We start from the raw sequence: 17591 nt of genomic DNA, 5'->3' as shown, positions 1-17591 counted from the left end.
GTATCGATCCCCGTACCTCTCACGTGATAAGCGAGCGACCCACTATTTGCACTACATCCCCTGGTTAAAAGACACCATTGAAGTATGTCTGTTTTTAGCAATCCTGAGTAAACTGTCCCCACTGAGCAGTCAATGAGGATTTACTTTAATTCTTTGTAACCATTTGTGGTTACGAGTTGCTTTATTATATCGAGAGACACTGCCAGCCCCCCCCAACAACAACAATATCCCTCTCACACCAGCTATCTCCCCTCTTAATTTCTCCTCCTGCCAGGTGCCCCGCCCCTCGCCCACCTCCCCTCCCCCTCGTGACAGTGCCAAGCTTGCTCTCCATACCCGTTTCTTCAGCTTGTTGACCCCGGGACTCGAGGAACCCTCCGAAGAAGACGTCAGGTTCCTCGCTCGCTCCATGAACACAGGACTGGACACACTGTGGTTGGTGTAGGTGGTGGCGGTGACGCTGGCGGGGAGGACGTTTGTGGGACGATGAGTGGCGATGGCAGTGGAGTTGAGAGGTGCAGTGGACGCCTTCTTACGAGATGCTCTCCGCCTCCCCAACTCGTAGAGGCGGAGGACGACGGTGAACTCCACCAAGACGCAGAAGACGAACACCACACACATGATCATCCACTGGTCTACTGCCTTCGCGTACGACACCTTCGGGCTCTCCTGCCTGTAGAAGACACCAACACTAACAGACAGAGAGATAGGAAGGCAGACAGCTAGACAGACAGAGACAAGAAGGCAGACAGCTAGACAGACATAGAGACAGGAAGGCTGGTAGGTAGACAGACAGAGAGACAGAAACAGAAAAACAGACAGCTAGACCTAACCCAATCTGTCCTAATCTAACCTGACCCAATCAATCCTAACCTAACCTAACGAACACAGCCCACTTTACCTGACGGCAGCGAACATGGAGACGAGAGTAAGCAAGGTAGTGATTGTCAGTACCATACGGCCGGGGATCTGGTCGACAGGTACGAGGAACGTGAGCCACGACACACACACGAACAGACCCGACGGCAGGAAGGTGTTCATCAGATGGTAGCTAATACGTCGCTTCAGCACCACCTCCACCATCACCGTCGGGAAATGACCTACGCCCGGTGAACGAGTATTAAACTAAGGACAAGGGAACACGCTTTAAAGGATAGGTGATTAGATGTTTGTGAAAGACAGGGATTATTATTATTATTATCATTTTTATTATTATTATAAATACTACTAATCATCATAATTGTCATTGTTATTATCACTACAGGTAAGACTGATTAACCTGTCCATACCTGTAGAGTGAGATACGTTCTTCTGTTGTACGCTGTAGAAGTCAATATCATAGTGACCTGAGGCGATGTTCTCCGCCCTCTCTATCTCCGCGCTGTACCACTTATAGGAAACCTGCAGTGATGTGAACTGATCTGTTGGGGACAAAAGGATCAAGAGAGGTCTAATGGAAGTCAAATTTGGATAACTTAGGAAGGATTAGGGTGAGGGAATAATAAATTAGGTAAAGTTGGGTTACGTTAGATTAGATATGTTTGTTATGCTAGATTAGGTTACGTAGGATTAGGTTAGGTTACCTTAGATTAAGATAGATTAAGTAATATTAGATTAAGCTAGGTTAAATACGGTTAGGTTAGATTAGGTTACCTAAGGTGAGATTATGTTACGTAAGGTTATATTAGGTTTGGTTAGTGTAAGTTAGACTAGGTTAAGTCAAGTTAACTGAAGTTGGGTTAAGTTAACTTAGTTTAGTTTAGGTTAGGTTAGGTTAGGAGCGACAGGTGATTAACATGTGTATATATCAGTACTTACAGCTCTCCATCTTGAAGTAGCACACCTGACTGTCGAAGGGGTAAGCGGAGAAGTCCATGGGGCAAGAGATTCGTGTGGTGACCCTGTAAGACGGGGTGCTGTGAGGGAGACTGGTAGGGTATCTGTCTCTCTGTCCTTTTCTATTTATCTATCTATCTATCTATCTATCTATCTATCTATCTATCTACCATGCCACGTTACAAAACACGCCTGTGAGTTACATTATTAAGCACTGCAGTGGAATGTTGGTCGTAGTTTGAAAATGAAAATCTTGAATTGCTATGATAAAAAATCCCAACCGTGTCCTCCTCCCTCTCCTCCTTCTGTGCCCGGGTGGGTTATTCCCCATACAAAAATTACTGTTCACCAGCCAAATGTTGTGTAATTACGCAAAAGAAAGACAAAATACGTCATATTTTACAATAGTTTTAGACAACGCAGTGTCATCACCCTAGATCCTGGAGAGCCCTATACAACCAAACAGAGGAACATGCACTACACAGAGGAACGTCAAGGAATGGGTGGGCTGAGAAGTTGAGGTGTCAGCACGACTTATTTTATTATCCTGAGTTACCTTACGCTTTTTGTACTCAGCAATCTTATCAATTTTGAGGTGACGATCACAGGAAAAGGTATGGAATGGGTCATACAGCCCTGGATTTTTTTTTCTTTTGATCATTTGGGTTTGGTTACATGTTTTCCAACACTGTAGTCTCTTCTTCATTCTAACTATGCTTACCGTCTGGTTGTCGCTCTGTACTAGAACACATTATTTGACATATTTTCGTTACGTTTTTCTCAACATTTGTCTCAGTAGTTCCTTTATACCGTGCCTCAGTTTAATTTTCTTGGGGATGAGAATGGCGTTTGTAGTTCTAAATATGTATTTTTTTTTATTGACACCAAATTTTAAGTGTTTCTTCCATATAAATACAATTTCCAGTTTATTGAGCAAAATAGAGGCCCCTTTGGAGGACTATATCTCTCCGTAATACCACATCTCAGGGTTAATGTAAGTATTTCCTCATCTTCAGTCAAGAAACAATAGAAGTGTTTGATATAAGACATGACGAGACATTCCCTTGAGATATAAAGGTGGCGATTGGAACATAAGGGAAGGGGAGGACATTGTATAGTGTTACAGTGTTGTTATGTAAACGTGTAGTACTGGTGGTGGTGGTGTAGTGAACATGTACAGTAATGGTGGTGTTGTTGTAGTGAACCTGTAGTGAATGTGTATTTTTAAGAACTGTATTAATCAGAAGACTTTAGCGTACTTTGTCTGTTAGTCTTTTCACGGTCCAGGGCCCTCCAGAGGCTAGTGCCCCCGTCATATTTTCCACCCTGAGTTGAGATATATTGATAGACAGTTAGGTTGAGAAATATACATTCATACAATTTAGTACAATCATCTATACTTACATACAGTATTCCTTAATAATAATAATAATAATAATAATAATAATAATAATAATAATAATAATAATAATAATAATAATAATAATACACCAATTACACACAAAACCTACCAACGAGGAACTTTCATTAAATAATACCCCCAAAAATTTCCACGTTTTATTATGCAAATTAAAGGGTTAAATTAAGGAGCTACGTGGGAAGTCCATTTGCAGGAAATAATTAAGGGTGTGATTATTCTGTTTGAGAAATTATGTAATTACTTTAATGATGAAATCTTTAGGTGTTTGTGTCAGAGAAAATAGTTGACGCGCTTTCTTTTCTGATTCTTTTTTGTTTTGTTTATCTTGTTTTGTTATTTTTAGGCTACAACGCTCGCCTCCTGTTCCAAGGTTCGATGGTTTGATTCCCCGACCCTCCTAGTTTATCCAGCTGTGAGTGAGTGTACCTGAGCTTACTTCATCGTCGTCTTCTTTTTTTCTAATTCTTCTTCTTTTCTTCTTCGTCTTCTTCTTTTTCTTTTTCTTCTTTTTCTTCTACTTCTCCTTCTTCTTCTTCTTCTTCTTCTTCGTCTTCTTCTTTTTCTTCTACTTCTTCTCCTTCTTCTTCTTCTTCTTTTTCTTCTACTTCTCCTTCTTCTTCTTCTTCTTCTTCTTCGTCTTCTTCGTCTTCTTCTTTTTCTTTTTCTTCTACTTCTCCTTCTTCTTCTTCTTCTTCTTCTCTATCGACTGTGTCCTCTTTTCTTTTTTCTTCGTTTATCTTAATTCCAATTTCATCCTCGCCTTTTTGTTTTCTCATTCTTGTTCTCTTCCTCCTTCCTAATTTTTCTTTCTATTCCTCTCTTCCTCCATATTCCCCCTTCTCTTCCTCCTCCTCGTCCTCTTCTTCGATTTCCCTCTTCTCCTTCTCATCCCTTTTCTCTCCTCCTCCTCCTTTCTTCACCATTTCCTCCTTTATCCTCTTCCTTTCCCTACCACCTCCTCCTACCCCTTTAGATTTCACTGAATGATTGTTGCGTATCTTGGCGTATATAAACATTGCTTTGGCGTATCTAGCAAGTGACGCACGAGGTTCTGTTACAGCAGGTACAGTACAGTACTTCAGGCTGATGGCGTTCTTAAAGTTTGATGAGGCGTCGCGAAATATAGACAGAAATCCGATAGGTTGGGTTGGGTTGGGTTGGGTTGGGTTGGGTTGGGTTTGGGTTGGGTTGGGTTGGGTTGGGTTGGGTTGGGTTGGGTTGGGTTGGGTTATTTTAGGATAGGTTTGTTTAGGAGAGGGTACACTCATAAATACATACACACACACACATATATACATACACAAATACATACACACACACAATTACTTACACACTCAAACACACACACACACAAAAAAAACATACACATACACTCTAGGTATTGAAGACAGATACAAATTGTATTAAGTAATTATTCCTTGATATAAGCCTGGCCGTTTTGAAATACCCCCCCCCTAAAAATAAATAAAATAAATAAACAAGACGATTATTTATTACTCAGAAAAATATAAGTAATTTAATAACTAAATAATTCAATAGAGGTAATATTTTAGAGAGGAATAAACAAACAACAAAGACGTTATTGAACAAATAATCACCTGAATAAATTAACAGGTACGTAACTTCTTAAAAGTTCCAAATACAGAAATTAATGAGTGACCACCGAGACGAACATATCGATCCTAGTTGCCAGAAGGTATATAGTTTGTTTATTTATTTAGAGTCCTTTGTTTTAGCAGGAGAGAGAGAGAGAGAGAGAGAGAGAGAGAGAGACTACCCGTGTTAATTTTACACTCAGCTGACACTATTGAGTTACGAGAGCATGAGTGACGCTGTTGAGTTACGACGACTGAAAAGACTTACAATGGCATTTTCTCTTTTCTTCTTTTTCTTTTTTTTTCCTTTTATTACTCTTTCTCCTCCTTCTCTTCATACACCTCCTCATCCACCTCTCTATCTTCTTCTTTTTCTTCTTCTTCTTCCTATTACTTCCCCCAATCAACGTCTCGACAGCACTTACACTAATAACAACACCAATAATAACCACACTACACAAAGACACTAATTCCAGTTTATGTTCACTAAATACCATCCATTAGAATTTAGTCAATATAATCACCTTCCTTCAGTAACATCCACCAAAAATTAAGTCGAATTTATTGGAATTTGATAAGTATTTCGATTTATTTTTATTTTTTAGTGGTGGAATTTTTCATCTACCTAAGAGTTATTCGTAAGTAAATATACCTGTGTCTCATTAGTATTGATTGGAGGTAACGTATCAATTTATCGTATTGTCTTAACCTGAGGCCCACACGCTCACGTCTCTTGTCACTATATTAGTTATGCTTATTATATATTGATGGTGAAGGGTCAGTATTTACACACACACACGCGAGCGAAGTACGTAAACATACAGACACGCACACACACACACACACACACACACACACACACAACAGGAAAATGCTCTGCTGTGTACGACTATTATATTGAAGAATGAGTTTATTTTCAGCATTGCAACTCGACACACATATATATATAACCAATGCCACTGTCATGCACGGTTGATGACGTTGTACTCATTACACGACACCACCCAGACGAGATACTACCAGAATAAACAGGAGACGCACATACCAGCAAACAATGCCATGCACTTCTTGTTTAGTTATCAAGGTCATTATTGTTGTTTTTTTTTTGGGGGGGGGGGAGCACTAAGACAGCACCTCTCGGTTTTATGTGACATATTAAGTAATTTAACCCTTCGTTTTGGTATAATTCTCTGTTGTGCCATCATTACTTGCGTGGTTCTGAGTGCCACTAGTAACTCACGGGACATATCAAGCAAGGCATGACACCTCTTTGCTTGGTTGTATGTCATCAACGAAATAAAATGACAAGTTAACATGGCATGACACTTCTTGTTAACATGGCATGACACTTCTTGCTTGCGGTCGTATGTCATCAACGAAATAAAATGACAAGTTAACATGGCATGACACTTCTTGCTTGATTCCTACACTCACACCTCTATATATACCTGACGACCAACACTCAAACAATGATAACAAGTGATAGCGCCTTCTGTCAACTCACTCTTACCTTTTACTTCTGGACATAAAAAGAAATCATAAAAAATCACGATACAACTTTCATAATTTCCAACTCAGTAAATATGAAGACGATCGACCAGACAAACACACTAACATCGACGTCAAGTAATTTATTTTTTAAATTTTCACGACGTCTGCTCTCTTTCCCTCTCTCTCTCTCCCTCTTTCTTTCTTTCTCTCTATCACATCAATTCTCTCTTGCGATAAAACTCATCCAACCGACACTAGAAAACAAACACACACACACAATTCCTTGTAAGACACTTTAATATTCAGATACATAAACACGCAAGAAATAAGACAAATTTTGATAATATATACCAGACACTCACTTCAGAAACAAGAATCAGAATTTACGTAAAAAACACCAGCGAATATTCAGTGGTACATTATGGGGAAAAATACCTGAATTTCAAGACCATTGTAAATAGAGTATAACAAAGATATTTTATACATTGGGTGTTAATATTCTAAAAATAGTTCAATAATGTACAGGTGTGGAGCGGAAAAGTTTGGCAAGGAGGGATCGTACGGTGCACCTGCCTCATAATTAAACTAAAAAGATCAATATGTGACTCTTTTAATCGTCACACCTCTATGTAACGTTGTAAAGTCTCCAATAACCCCATACCTTCCCATACACCTGTACACCACCTGCCTGCCTGCCGAGTTCTTTTGTCCACAACTGTACTGTACCTACGCTGACCTAACCTAACTTACGCATAACCTAACCTAACCTAACCTAACCTAACCTAACCTAACCTAACCTATACCTAACCTCAAAAATAATGAAACCTACTAACGTAATTAAGCAAGATAATAGTTTAAGCTTTAATTAAAATTCAGGTTTGGGAAAAAAAATTAACTTGAGTTGTATCACACACTTCTACAGCTATTGAATCACTGTGTACCTATTGCAGTGATTGTACCCGAGTGTAATATGTAATTTATCAAGTGTACATTACAGCATGTTACGTGTATACTGCATTACTACCACGGTTTTACAGTATATATCACAATAACAAAGGTTGGTGAAATGAGCTAACAAATCTCAAATGTTTTAGTCTTGTGTTTAAATTAGCCTTGAGATTACTTATATTTTGTATATTATAATGGTAAGTCAATTGTCCTGATCTATTGAAACAAAAATAAATACAGACTGCAAATTACAAGCAGGAATTTCTGGGAGTGAGTGTCCGAATTAAGATAGAATATTCACACACACACACACACACACACACACACTGCTGTTATCGTCGTCCAACCTAACCTAACCAATCGACCGTAAAGTATGAAGGAATCTAGACGAGCAAACATAACTTAATGATTCTTATAGAGAGGATGAATAGCCTTGATTGAGAGTGTGTGTGTGTGTGAGAGAGATTAAAATTTTTAACTTATGACCACAACCTTCGTGACCAGAGGACTCGGTAACATAAATTAAACATTACATCAGGGTATTTTAGCTCAATAGTGTTAATATCATAAATAATTCTCTTAGTCATATATACAATATATATATATTTAATGTACACTATTACTCTCTTTATAAAGATTTACGTCTAAAATCGATAAATTACACTGAATTACCTCCCATCCAATCCATCCCTCATTACCCTCCCCCCTACCCCCCTCCTTTCCCCCACCCCCCTCCTTTCCCCCACCCCCTCCTATCCCCCACCCCCTCCTCTTCCCATCCCACCTCCTTTGGCCAGTGAAGGTGAAAGACCAATGGCGTGTTTGTGACTTGATGACGTGACCTTAGCGATATCAGTTCTTGGTATTGTGTCTAAAAAAATTTTTAATAAGTAAATAAAATAAATAAAATAAATTAACGATGAGCATTTCTCGTAACTGAAGACATGGTTGATAAACACATACAAGAAGTAAGTATGGTATGCTGGCAAATGGCCATAACAAACGAAATATTATAGTAAGATGGTCGACCCACAGGTATGTCTGCCACTGTGTAAACAAAACTCAGCTGATTTCGTGACGTTATGTGTGTCTGTACCAATATACACATCTGGGTCCCTGGTCTTGTTACGTGGCGGAGTATTTCTGGGGGAGGGGAGGGGGGGTTATACTCTGTCACGAATATGAGGAGAAGGAGGCGATATTTGTGTGTGAAAAAGGTGTGTTTGCTCTCTCTCTCTCTCTCTCTCTCTCTCTCTCTCTCTCTCTCGTTGGTGATTTACGACTGACAGCTAGTGTTGATGTTGTTAGATTTTCAAGTTTCTCATTCAGTGACTTATATATAACAAATATATTCATAACACCTATATATCAACTAACACTTAACACTGTCATGGTACCTCAGTGCAGTCATTAACAGGTGAGATAATAGAATGTATGATGATGATGATGATGATGATGATGATGATGATGATGATGATGATGATGATGATGATGATGATGATGATGATGAGGAGGAGGAGGAGGAGGAGGCGGAGGATGATTACAATAATGATAAAGACGATTCTAAATAATAATAATAATAAATGTTAATAATGACATTAATAATGACAATAATGATGACAATGACGATGATAATGACACGGGAGATGGAGAACGAGATGGAGGAAAGGAGGAGGAAGGACTTACGAGATGGAGTATCGTATGAGTCCGTTGTTCTGCATCCTGAAGGACTCGGCCTTGAGTAGGAGGGTCGGCTTCGTCACCTCCTTCACGTGATCTGCCGAAGGATAAAAGTAGATCTTGGGATGTACACACAGAGACGAGCTGGAGTGTACATGGGACTAACAAGGATGCACATAGGACTAACTGGAATGTAAATTGGACCAGTTAGGATGCACATAGGACTAACTGGGGTGTACAGGCACTAGCTAAGATGTACAAAAGTAATAAAAGTACATACGACCACCAAAAGTATATACAAGATAGCGTACATCCATGTTCTGTTAAGTATACTCAGTTTTTACACGAGACCATCTTTCAAGACGAAGTGAGTGCGCAAAACTTAGAATGTCCAGTTGTCTATACCTGCATTAAGGTGATGTTCCGTGACAGATACTGTAAATTTCCCCGAACACTTGACAATATGTGACCTTTACATCTGGGTCACATATCTCATTTATTGGTGTCTAATATATTAAATTGGAACTACAAAATGGAAGAAAAACACTCCTTAACAGAAAGAGAAATCTTCAAGTACTTACATGCGAGGTAATGTTGTCATGTGTCCAGGGGATTTTGTCCACAACAGTACAGATGTGAGTTTGCGGGCTTAACACACTCTTACCATGGCAGTGTAGTTCTTTTGGCAACACTGATACCATGAAATATTTAACATTAACATCTGGAGTGTGTGTGTGTGTGTGTGTGTGTGTGTGTCTGTGTGGGTGTGTTTCAGCGTTTATCTACGTAAAATTGGCTTTGGTGTCATGTTATAAAAAATCTAACTATATCCAGTGTTAATTCATATTAAATCAAGGTTGCTGAATTTCCGCGCCCTTTATCTATCCTGTCCTTGTTATTAACCCACTAGACATGTAACTTATCGTGAGAAATGGTGTTGTGTTGTGTTGTGTTTTGTTGTGTTGTATTGATGGCAAGAAATATATGTAGTAGCTTCATTTAATTTGGCTGATGGTGAATAGTAAGTTTGTATGACTGTATCCGTACAAGACACACACACACACACACACACACACACACACACACACACACACACACACACACACACACACACACACACACACACACACACACACATCGGACGTCAAATTCCCTTCTTCTCCCCTCTCTCCCTCTTCTTCTCTCTCTCTCCTCCTTCTCTCTCTCCCTCCTCTTCTTCTCCCCTCTCTCCTCCTCTTCTTCTCCCCTCTCTCCCTCCTCTTCTTCTCCCCTCTCTCCCTCCTCTTCTTCTCCCCCCTCTCCCCTTCTCCTCCCACTCCACCCCAAGCACTGCCTGGAGGACCTACCACACCCTCACAGCGACTCATTCATAAAATATATACACCTTGAGTCGCTGGAGTCAGGGTCAAGCGACGTACCATTATTCAGAACCAAATTTTTGTTTCACACTTTTGCTGTAGATTAGGTTAGGTTAGGTTAGGTTAGGTTAGGTTACAAGACGTTACTACCAGATATCCACAAATTACTACCACACCCAACTACATACCACCAACTACCACCACATATTACCATCATACTATCATATCCTACCACACACACACTATAACCAATATTACCACATCCTAACCAATCCTACCACATACTACTCAATTATACCTGTATATTCACCACACCTGAATTCTTATCACCGCGGTTAAATTCTTGTTCGACACACTTAGACATTCATAAAAAAAATCAATGAATTCTTATATGATTATTGTATCTTGGTGACCGATTGGCGAAAACTAATAAATATTCTGCTATTATGTCGGTTTATAGAGGCTTAAGCGTGTGGGATGATGGGTGAATTGGGTGATGTCATAGTATTATTTACAAACACTGGCGCCTCGTAACATGATCGAATCCCGCCACGATTTAGAATATTGTAATGTTTTGTTTTTTTATATGGTGATCTTTGATTTTAGTCTGTGTATGTATGTATGTATGTATGTGTGTTTTACCAAGAAACTTCAAGAACTAACCAACCAGAACCAGTATAACTTCAGTATATGTGTGTGTGTGTGTGTCACTGCAAGTCACTTATTCACGGAATCAATATGTGTACGTATGTAAGGAAGTTATTGACCTTAAACAAGATAAATGTTTCCTTCGTTACACTTATAAGTTACTCAAAAAGTCACATTGAAAACCCATAAAGAAGTTCGACAACAGACCTCTCAGTAATTACGTGTTGGCCTGGTAAATAAACACAGTGTTATTTTGTCACTCCTTCCCAGCCCGCCATGAGCAGCTGGTGGTGGTGACGACAACAATATCTCAATAAGTAATGAATGAGTCTTGGCCGTGTGTATGAGCGTCACAGTGTGAATTATGGACGTGTCAACATTTATGGCTGTTCATTTTCAAGACGAATGTTACCTATTGATATCATTTGCTCGGCTTTTCTTGTGTACTGAGTGGTGTGCTCCTGGCAATGATGGCGGTCCGTCGGTCTCCTTCCCACCAGCCAAAGAGCCTCTGAGCTGTTGTACTACAGGAAAGCTAGGTGAGTAGGGGGTGTATTTATACGTGTGTTACTGTAGTCTAAAGGTAAAAATTAGGATATTTATTTCCATATTCTTACTATCATCCCACAAAACATATCACTTACTTACCGAAGGATTACATTAGTTGACATTAATTCACACTAACTCAGTAATTTACCTATTACTATACTGTATTATGTCCACATTATGTCAAGGAATGTATCCTAGAAGACCGTTCATATAACGTTAACTTGTGGATTAATTTTTAGATAAGTAATATACAGTATATGTAGCGAGGTGTGTTAAGTATGTGTGTACTTTTAACTCACAATAACACTGCAAACATATACAGTAGTATATCATGGCAGTGTTTGTATCATGGTGGCAGTGTTTGTAGTATGGTAACAGTGTTTGTGTCATGGTGCCAGTGTTTGTGCTGTGTTGACAACACCCACTGGTAAGAACACCCACCTATAAGAACAACACCCGCTGGTAAGAACACCCACCTATAAGAACAACACCCGCTGGTAAGAACACCCACCTATAAGAACAACACCCACTGGTATGAACACCCACCTATAAGAACAGCACCCACTGGTAAGAACACCCGCCTATAAGAACAGCACCCACTGGTAAGAACACCCACCTATAAGAACAACACCCACTGGTATGAACACCCACCTATAAGAACAACACCCACTGGTAAGAACACCCACCTATAAGAACAACACCCACTGGTAAGAACACCCACCTATAAGAACAACACCCACTGGTAAGAACACCCACCTATAAGAACAACACCCACCTATAAGAACAACACCCACTGGTAAGAACACCCACCTATAAGAACAACACCCACTGGTGAACACCCCCTATAAGAACAACACCCGTAGAACACCCACCTATAAGAACAACACCCGCTGGTAAGAACACCCACCTATAAGAACAACACCCACTGGTGAGAACACCCACCTATAAGAACAACACCCACTGCTAAGAACACCCACCTATAAGAACAACACCCACTGGTAAGAACACCCACCTATAAGAATACCTATACTGTAAGAACACCCACCTATAAGAACAACACCCACTGGTAAGAACACCCACCTATAAGAACAACACCCGCTGGTGAACAACACCCGCCTATAAGAACAACACCCACTGCTAAGAACACCCACCTATAAGAACAACACCCGCTGGTAAGAACACCCACACCTATAAGAACAACACCCACCTATAAGAACAACACCACCTATAAGAACAACACCCACGCTAAGAACACCCACCTATAAGAACAACACCCACCTATAAGAACAACACCCGCCTATAAGAACAACACCCACTGCTAACACCCACCTATAAGAACAACACCCAACACCCACCTATAAGAACAACACCCACCTATAAGAACAACACACCCACCTATAAGAACAACACCCACTGGTAAGAACACCCACCTATAAGAACAACACCCACTGGTAAGAACACCCACCTATAAGAACAACACCCACTGGTAAGAACACCCACCTATAAGAACAACACCCACTGGTAAGAACACCCACCTATAAGAACAACACCCACTGGTAAGAACACCCACCTATATACGTGGTTGGGAGCCAGATGTAGCGGATAATGTCAGGTGCTACGTTGAGCCAGGCGTTGTCAGGGAGGTGCGTGGGGGCGTTGAGGCCGGAATCTGTCCAATAGAGCCGGATGTACCATTCTATAGTCAGGTCCTGCATCACCGCGGTCACACAGGGGCGATAGGAGATGACATTCAGTGAGTGCCAGGTCATCCAAGGTCATGTTAAAGGCATCATAGATCACATAGTAGAAGGAAACATTATTGTTTTGAAGGTCATCCGGGTCACGGCCACACCAGGTCCATCGTGGGTTTATGGCAGTTTCGGGTCATCCACAGGACATCAGGGTCACCCCAGATGCGAACCACAGCAGAAAAAAATATATAAAAAATCTAATGTATTAAAAGTTACTTAAAAAACATTAATGAATCACAATTGTCCTTCATTTTGTTTACTCAGTCATTATAATATAAACATCACAACACTCACCATGTTTAGTTCGTCTATCTTCTGAATATCCCGGACCTTAGCACTTATGAACACCGGCAGCGGTCCTGTAGGGGTACAGTGACAACATTTAGTACACACACTGACAATACTTAGTACACTTAATATACACACTTACAACACTACTACCACCATCACCATCCACAACAATAACCACCACCATCACCATCCACAACATTCAACACTACCACCATCATCATTATCACCACCACCAATACCATCCACAACATTCGCCACTACCACTATCATTACCATCCTCCACATCATTCACCACCACCATCATCATCATCACCATCACTCACCACCGTCCTTAGTAAGCGGCAGGACATACTGGTCGTAGCCGGCTGGGATGATGGAACTCAGGGTGGGATTCCTAGGCCGCCCAGGGGTAAATTCTTCCGATCCTGGACATCCTCCGGTGCCTTCGTCAGGTTTACCGTTCATCTGGGGCATTTGAGGGTCAGAAGAGTTCACTTGGGGGTCAACTGGAGTCGCTTGTCGTCTTATCCTCTTTGGTGTCCCCAATAACAAGGTTTCTCCCTCACTGTAAGACACAGCCACACACACACACACGTTACTAAAATATCCATGAAAATCTGATAATCAAACTCCAGCAGTATTTATTTCTTCTTTGTGATGGCTTTGGAGAATTACCCATGGCACTGAACCTACTGATTATTACTCACAATTGACCAGAATACTCACGCAAGACTCGTCAAGGACGCCATGAATAAGATACAAGTGGAGGAAGCGAATGAACTGTGTAAAAATAGCAGTAATAAAAGTGACAGAATGTAGGGAGAGCCATACAAGGAGTGAAGCTGGTGAATGGTGAAGAAAAAATAATCGAATTTTTCCATGGAGTAAGGGGGTGACATAATGGCTAATGACGTGCTAGAAGACCATGGAAATAGATAGAAGAGATAAAGTGAAAATTAAAAATAATCTGACCGTGAGGAAGAGATAGAGACAATGAAGGAATGGTCGTTTATGAGGTGAACTTATAATATCTCTTTTGCTTTCTTTATTTATCTCTTTCTTTCTTTCTCTCACTCACTCTCTTTGTTTCTCTGCATAAAATCGAGGCCATCAATAGTTTTATTTTATTGGTCTACATGCTCGTGTGTCCAGCGGCTTGTTAATAATCCAAGAATGATGGCGTGTTATACTCCTCTTCGCCAGGGTGTAGTGCATAGACCACGTCCTTCCATGCCACTCTTTGAGACGTGTGTGTGTGTGTGTGTGTGTGTGTGTGTGTGTGTGTGTGTGTGTGTGTGTGTTATTATTATTAGCCATTTTGATTTTTAAGGTTCTTCTTCTTCTTACATTCTTTTCTTTCGGCTCTTCAATCTTCTCTCTTTCATCCGACACTTTCTTATCATCCGTTCCCCCATCCTCTGTCCCTTCCTATTCACACCCCCCCCCCCTTCCCTCCACCTCCTCTTAACCTTTCCCTCTCATAGATGTAAATATTAAGAAGAGATGGTGTGAGATATGACGAGAGATGATGAGTGATAATGAAGTGATGCTGAAGAGATGAGATAATCAAGATATGCTGGGAGATAATAGAGATAATGAAGTGATGCTGTAGAGATAGTTTTACCTGCTGCCTCTACAGGTGTGTACTAACAGAGACACAACCACTCCAGTCAGTAGAGACATCTCCATGGTCTCTAGCTGGGTATCTACTGACGGTTTCTAATGACAGGATTCTCTTAGGAGGTCTCTTAATGGTCAGAAACTGAGTCTCTTGGGTCTCTTGTAACTAAAATCCCCCCCCCCCAAGGTTTCTAATGCTCGCAAGTGACAATATGATGTAATTGAGCTTTTCCAAATATGGTTTCTAGTTCCTGAATATCCACAAAAGACGGTTTTCATCAAAGGAATCTCCTCAGATGGTTTCTAGAAGAATTATGATGCTATAAGGACTATAATGATTGAGAACAGGTGGTTTCTAGTTGTTGAATGTCCCCAGAGCGATATTTTGCGTCGGCAAACGGACGGTCTCCGGTATTTGAATATCCTAAAGCAGTCGGTTTCGAATTTCGTTGTTCAATATTCTCATAAGGTTTCTAATTCTGCAAGCAGAGGGTTTCTAGTAGATAATAATGCTAATTAAAATTTGCATTGGATTGCTCCCCAGAGGTTTCTAGTAAACAAACGTTTACAAGATATTCAATGGTTTCAGATATTCTCAAACAGGCCATATCAAGTAGCTTCGAAGAAACCGATCGTCCAGAAAGTAAAAGTCTCAAGGAGTTTGATATTTCCAGAAGATTTCTAATGTCCACAAACATCTGGTTTCTAGAAGTAGGCTGTCCAAAAATAGTTACCAATAGCTGAACCTGAATCAGTAGAAGGTTTCTATTATCTAAATTCTTGTGGTATTCAACAGATGTTTCTACCAGATTAATGTCTTGAGTAGGTTTCTAGTAGTTCAATGTCCTTACGATGTTTCTATTATTTAGGTGTTCTAAGAAGGTTTCTAGCACGTGAATATTCCAATGGTGTCTTTGATTTAACACAATTCATATGGTCTCTGGTAGTTCAACGTCCTAAAGTGGTTTCTAACAGGCTGTTCTCAGTATCTGAATCTCCACAAACAAACATCCGTACATGTTTTCTAGAAAGTGTCACAAACAGGCGGTTTCTAAAAGTCTTATGAACTCATATAAAAAGTCGTTAAAACACGAATATCCACAAAATAACGGTTTCTACGACATTGATACGCTCAATGGTTTGTCTTAGTTCAGTGTCCACTAACTGAATGTTCTAGAAATTGAAGGTTTCTATCAACTTTATATACCCAGGCGGTTTCTAGGAACTGAGTATCCACGTCAGAGTTCAGTTATCAGGGTGAGTGAAGACGTGAGTGAGCGAGAGAGCGGCCACTGACGGAGGAAGAGACGCGCTGCTACCGACCGAATCTGTTGAGATACTGAACGATTGCGGCGTCTTGAGCTGCCTTATATACCTGCCGCCACTATTACCTGCCTCTACACCTTCCTTCACCCAAACCCCCTCACCTCTCCTTCCCCCTCATCCCTACCTCCCCTCATGCCAACCTCTCCTCACCCTTACTTCCCCTCATCCCAACCTCCCCTCATGCCAACCTCTCCTCAACCTTACCCCCTCAATCCCTTCTCCCTCACCCTGCCTACCCTTACTTATGAAACAGTTTACAGTGTACATTTAACCACGTACACAAGCCATTTGCCAAGGACATTGATACAGCCAAGAACGTCGACACAGCCAAGAACGTCGACATAGCCAAGGACGTCGACATAGCCCATGGACGTGGACACAATCAAGAACGTCGACACAGACATAAACGTCGACACAGCCAAGAAAGACGACACAACCAAGAACGTCGACACAGCCAAGAACGTCGACACAGCCAAGAACGTCGACACAGCCAAGAACGTCGACACAGCCATGGACGTCGACACAGCCAGCCACGTTTGAGCCCCAAGACACAGACAGACAGACAGACAGACAGACAGACAGACAGACAGACAGACAGACAGACAGACAGACAGACAGACAGACTCCACTCGGTCTTTTTCACATTTCCGTCAATATACAGTATACCTTAATTATTCACTCTTCCTCCCTCCAGTGTTCGATGCTACAAAAGACGAGAGCTTATACGGATAACATGAGTCTGAGTTATTCACAAGACTATTGGGAAACAGACGAATCCATCATGAATATTTGGCGCCCTCCACACACACACACGCACACACACACACACACACACACACACACACACACACACACACACACACACACACACACACCGCCTACTACTCAAGGACTCACTTGATACAACTCAAGGAACTCACTAGCTACGACTCAAGGAACTCACCAGCTACGACTCAAGGGACTCACTGGCCACGACTCAAGGAACTCACCAGCTACGACTCAAGGGACTCACTGGCCACGACTCAAGTAACTCACTAGCTACCACTCAAGGAACTCACTAGCCACGACTCAAGGAACT

The 17591-nt window shown here is 41.0% G+C and overlaps 1 protein-coding gene across 1 annotated transcript in view; it reads right to left on the bottom strand.

The window, feature by feature from the left end:
* Positions 1–16505, bottom strand: part of LOC121861336 (glutamate-gated chloride channel alpha-like) — a 36456-nt gene extending 19951 nt beyond the window's left edge. The window contains exons 1-9 of the mRNA XM_042358984.1: positions 15192–16505; positions 13891–14132; positions 13571–13635; positions 13096–13234; positions 8977–9067; positions 1819–1901; positions 1290–1421; positions 902–1100; positions 240–673 (exon numbers count right to left, since the gene is read on the bottom strand). Of these exons, the coding sequence (XP_042214918.1) occupies positions 240–673; positions 902–1100; positions 1290–1421; positions 1819–1901; positions 8977–9067; positions 13096–13234; positions 13571–13635; positions 13891–14132; positions 15192–15256 (1450 nt within the window). The 5' untranslated portion in view covers positions 15257–16505. The remainder of the gene's footprint in view (positions 1–239; positions 674–901; positions 1101–1289; positions 1422–1818; positions 1902–8976; positions 9068–13095; positions 13235–13570; positions 13636–13890; positions 14133–15191) is intronic.
* Between the last annotated feature and the right edge of the window lie 1086 nt (positions 16506–17591).

The sequence above is a fragment of the Homarus americanus genome, unplaced genomic scaffold (assembly GCF_018991925.1).
Source record: "Homarus americanus isolate GMGI-L3 unplaced genomic scaffold, GMGI_Hamer_2.0 scaffold24260, whole genome shotgun sequence".
NCBI classification, from domain to species: domain Eukaryota; kingdom Metazoa; phylum Arthropoda; class Malacostraca; order Decapoda; family Nephropidae; genus Homarus; species Homarus americanus.
The sequence above is the reverse complement of the archived record's forward strand: the minus strand, read 5'-3'. Positions and strand labels throughout refer to the sequence as shown.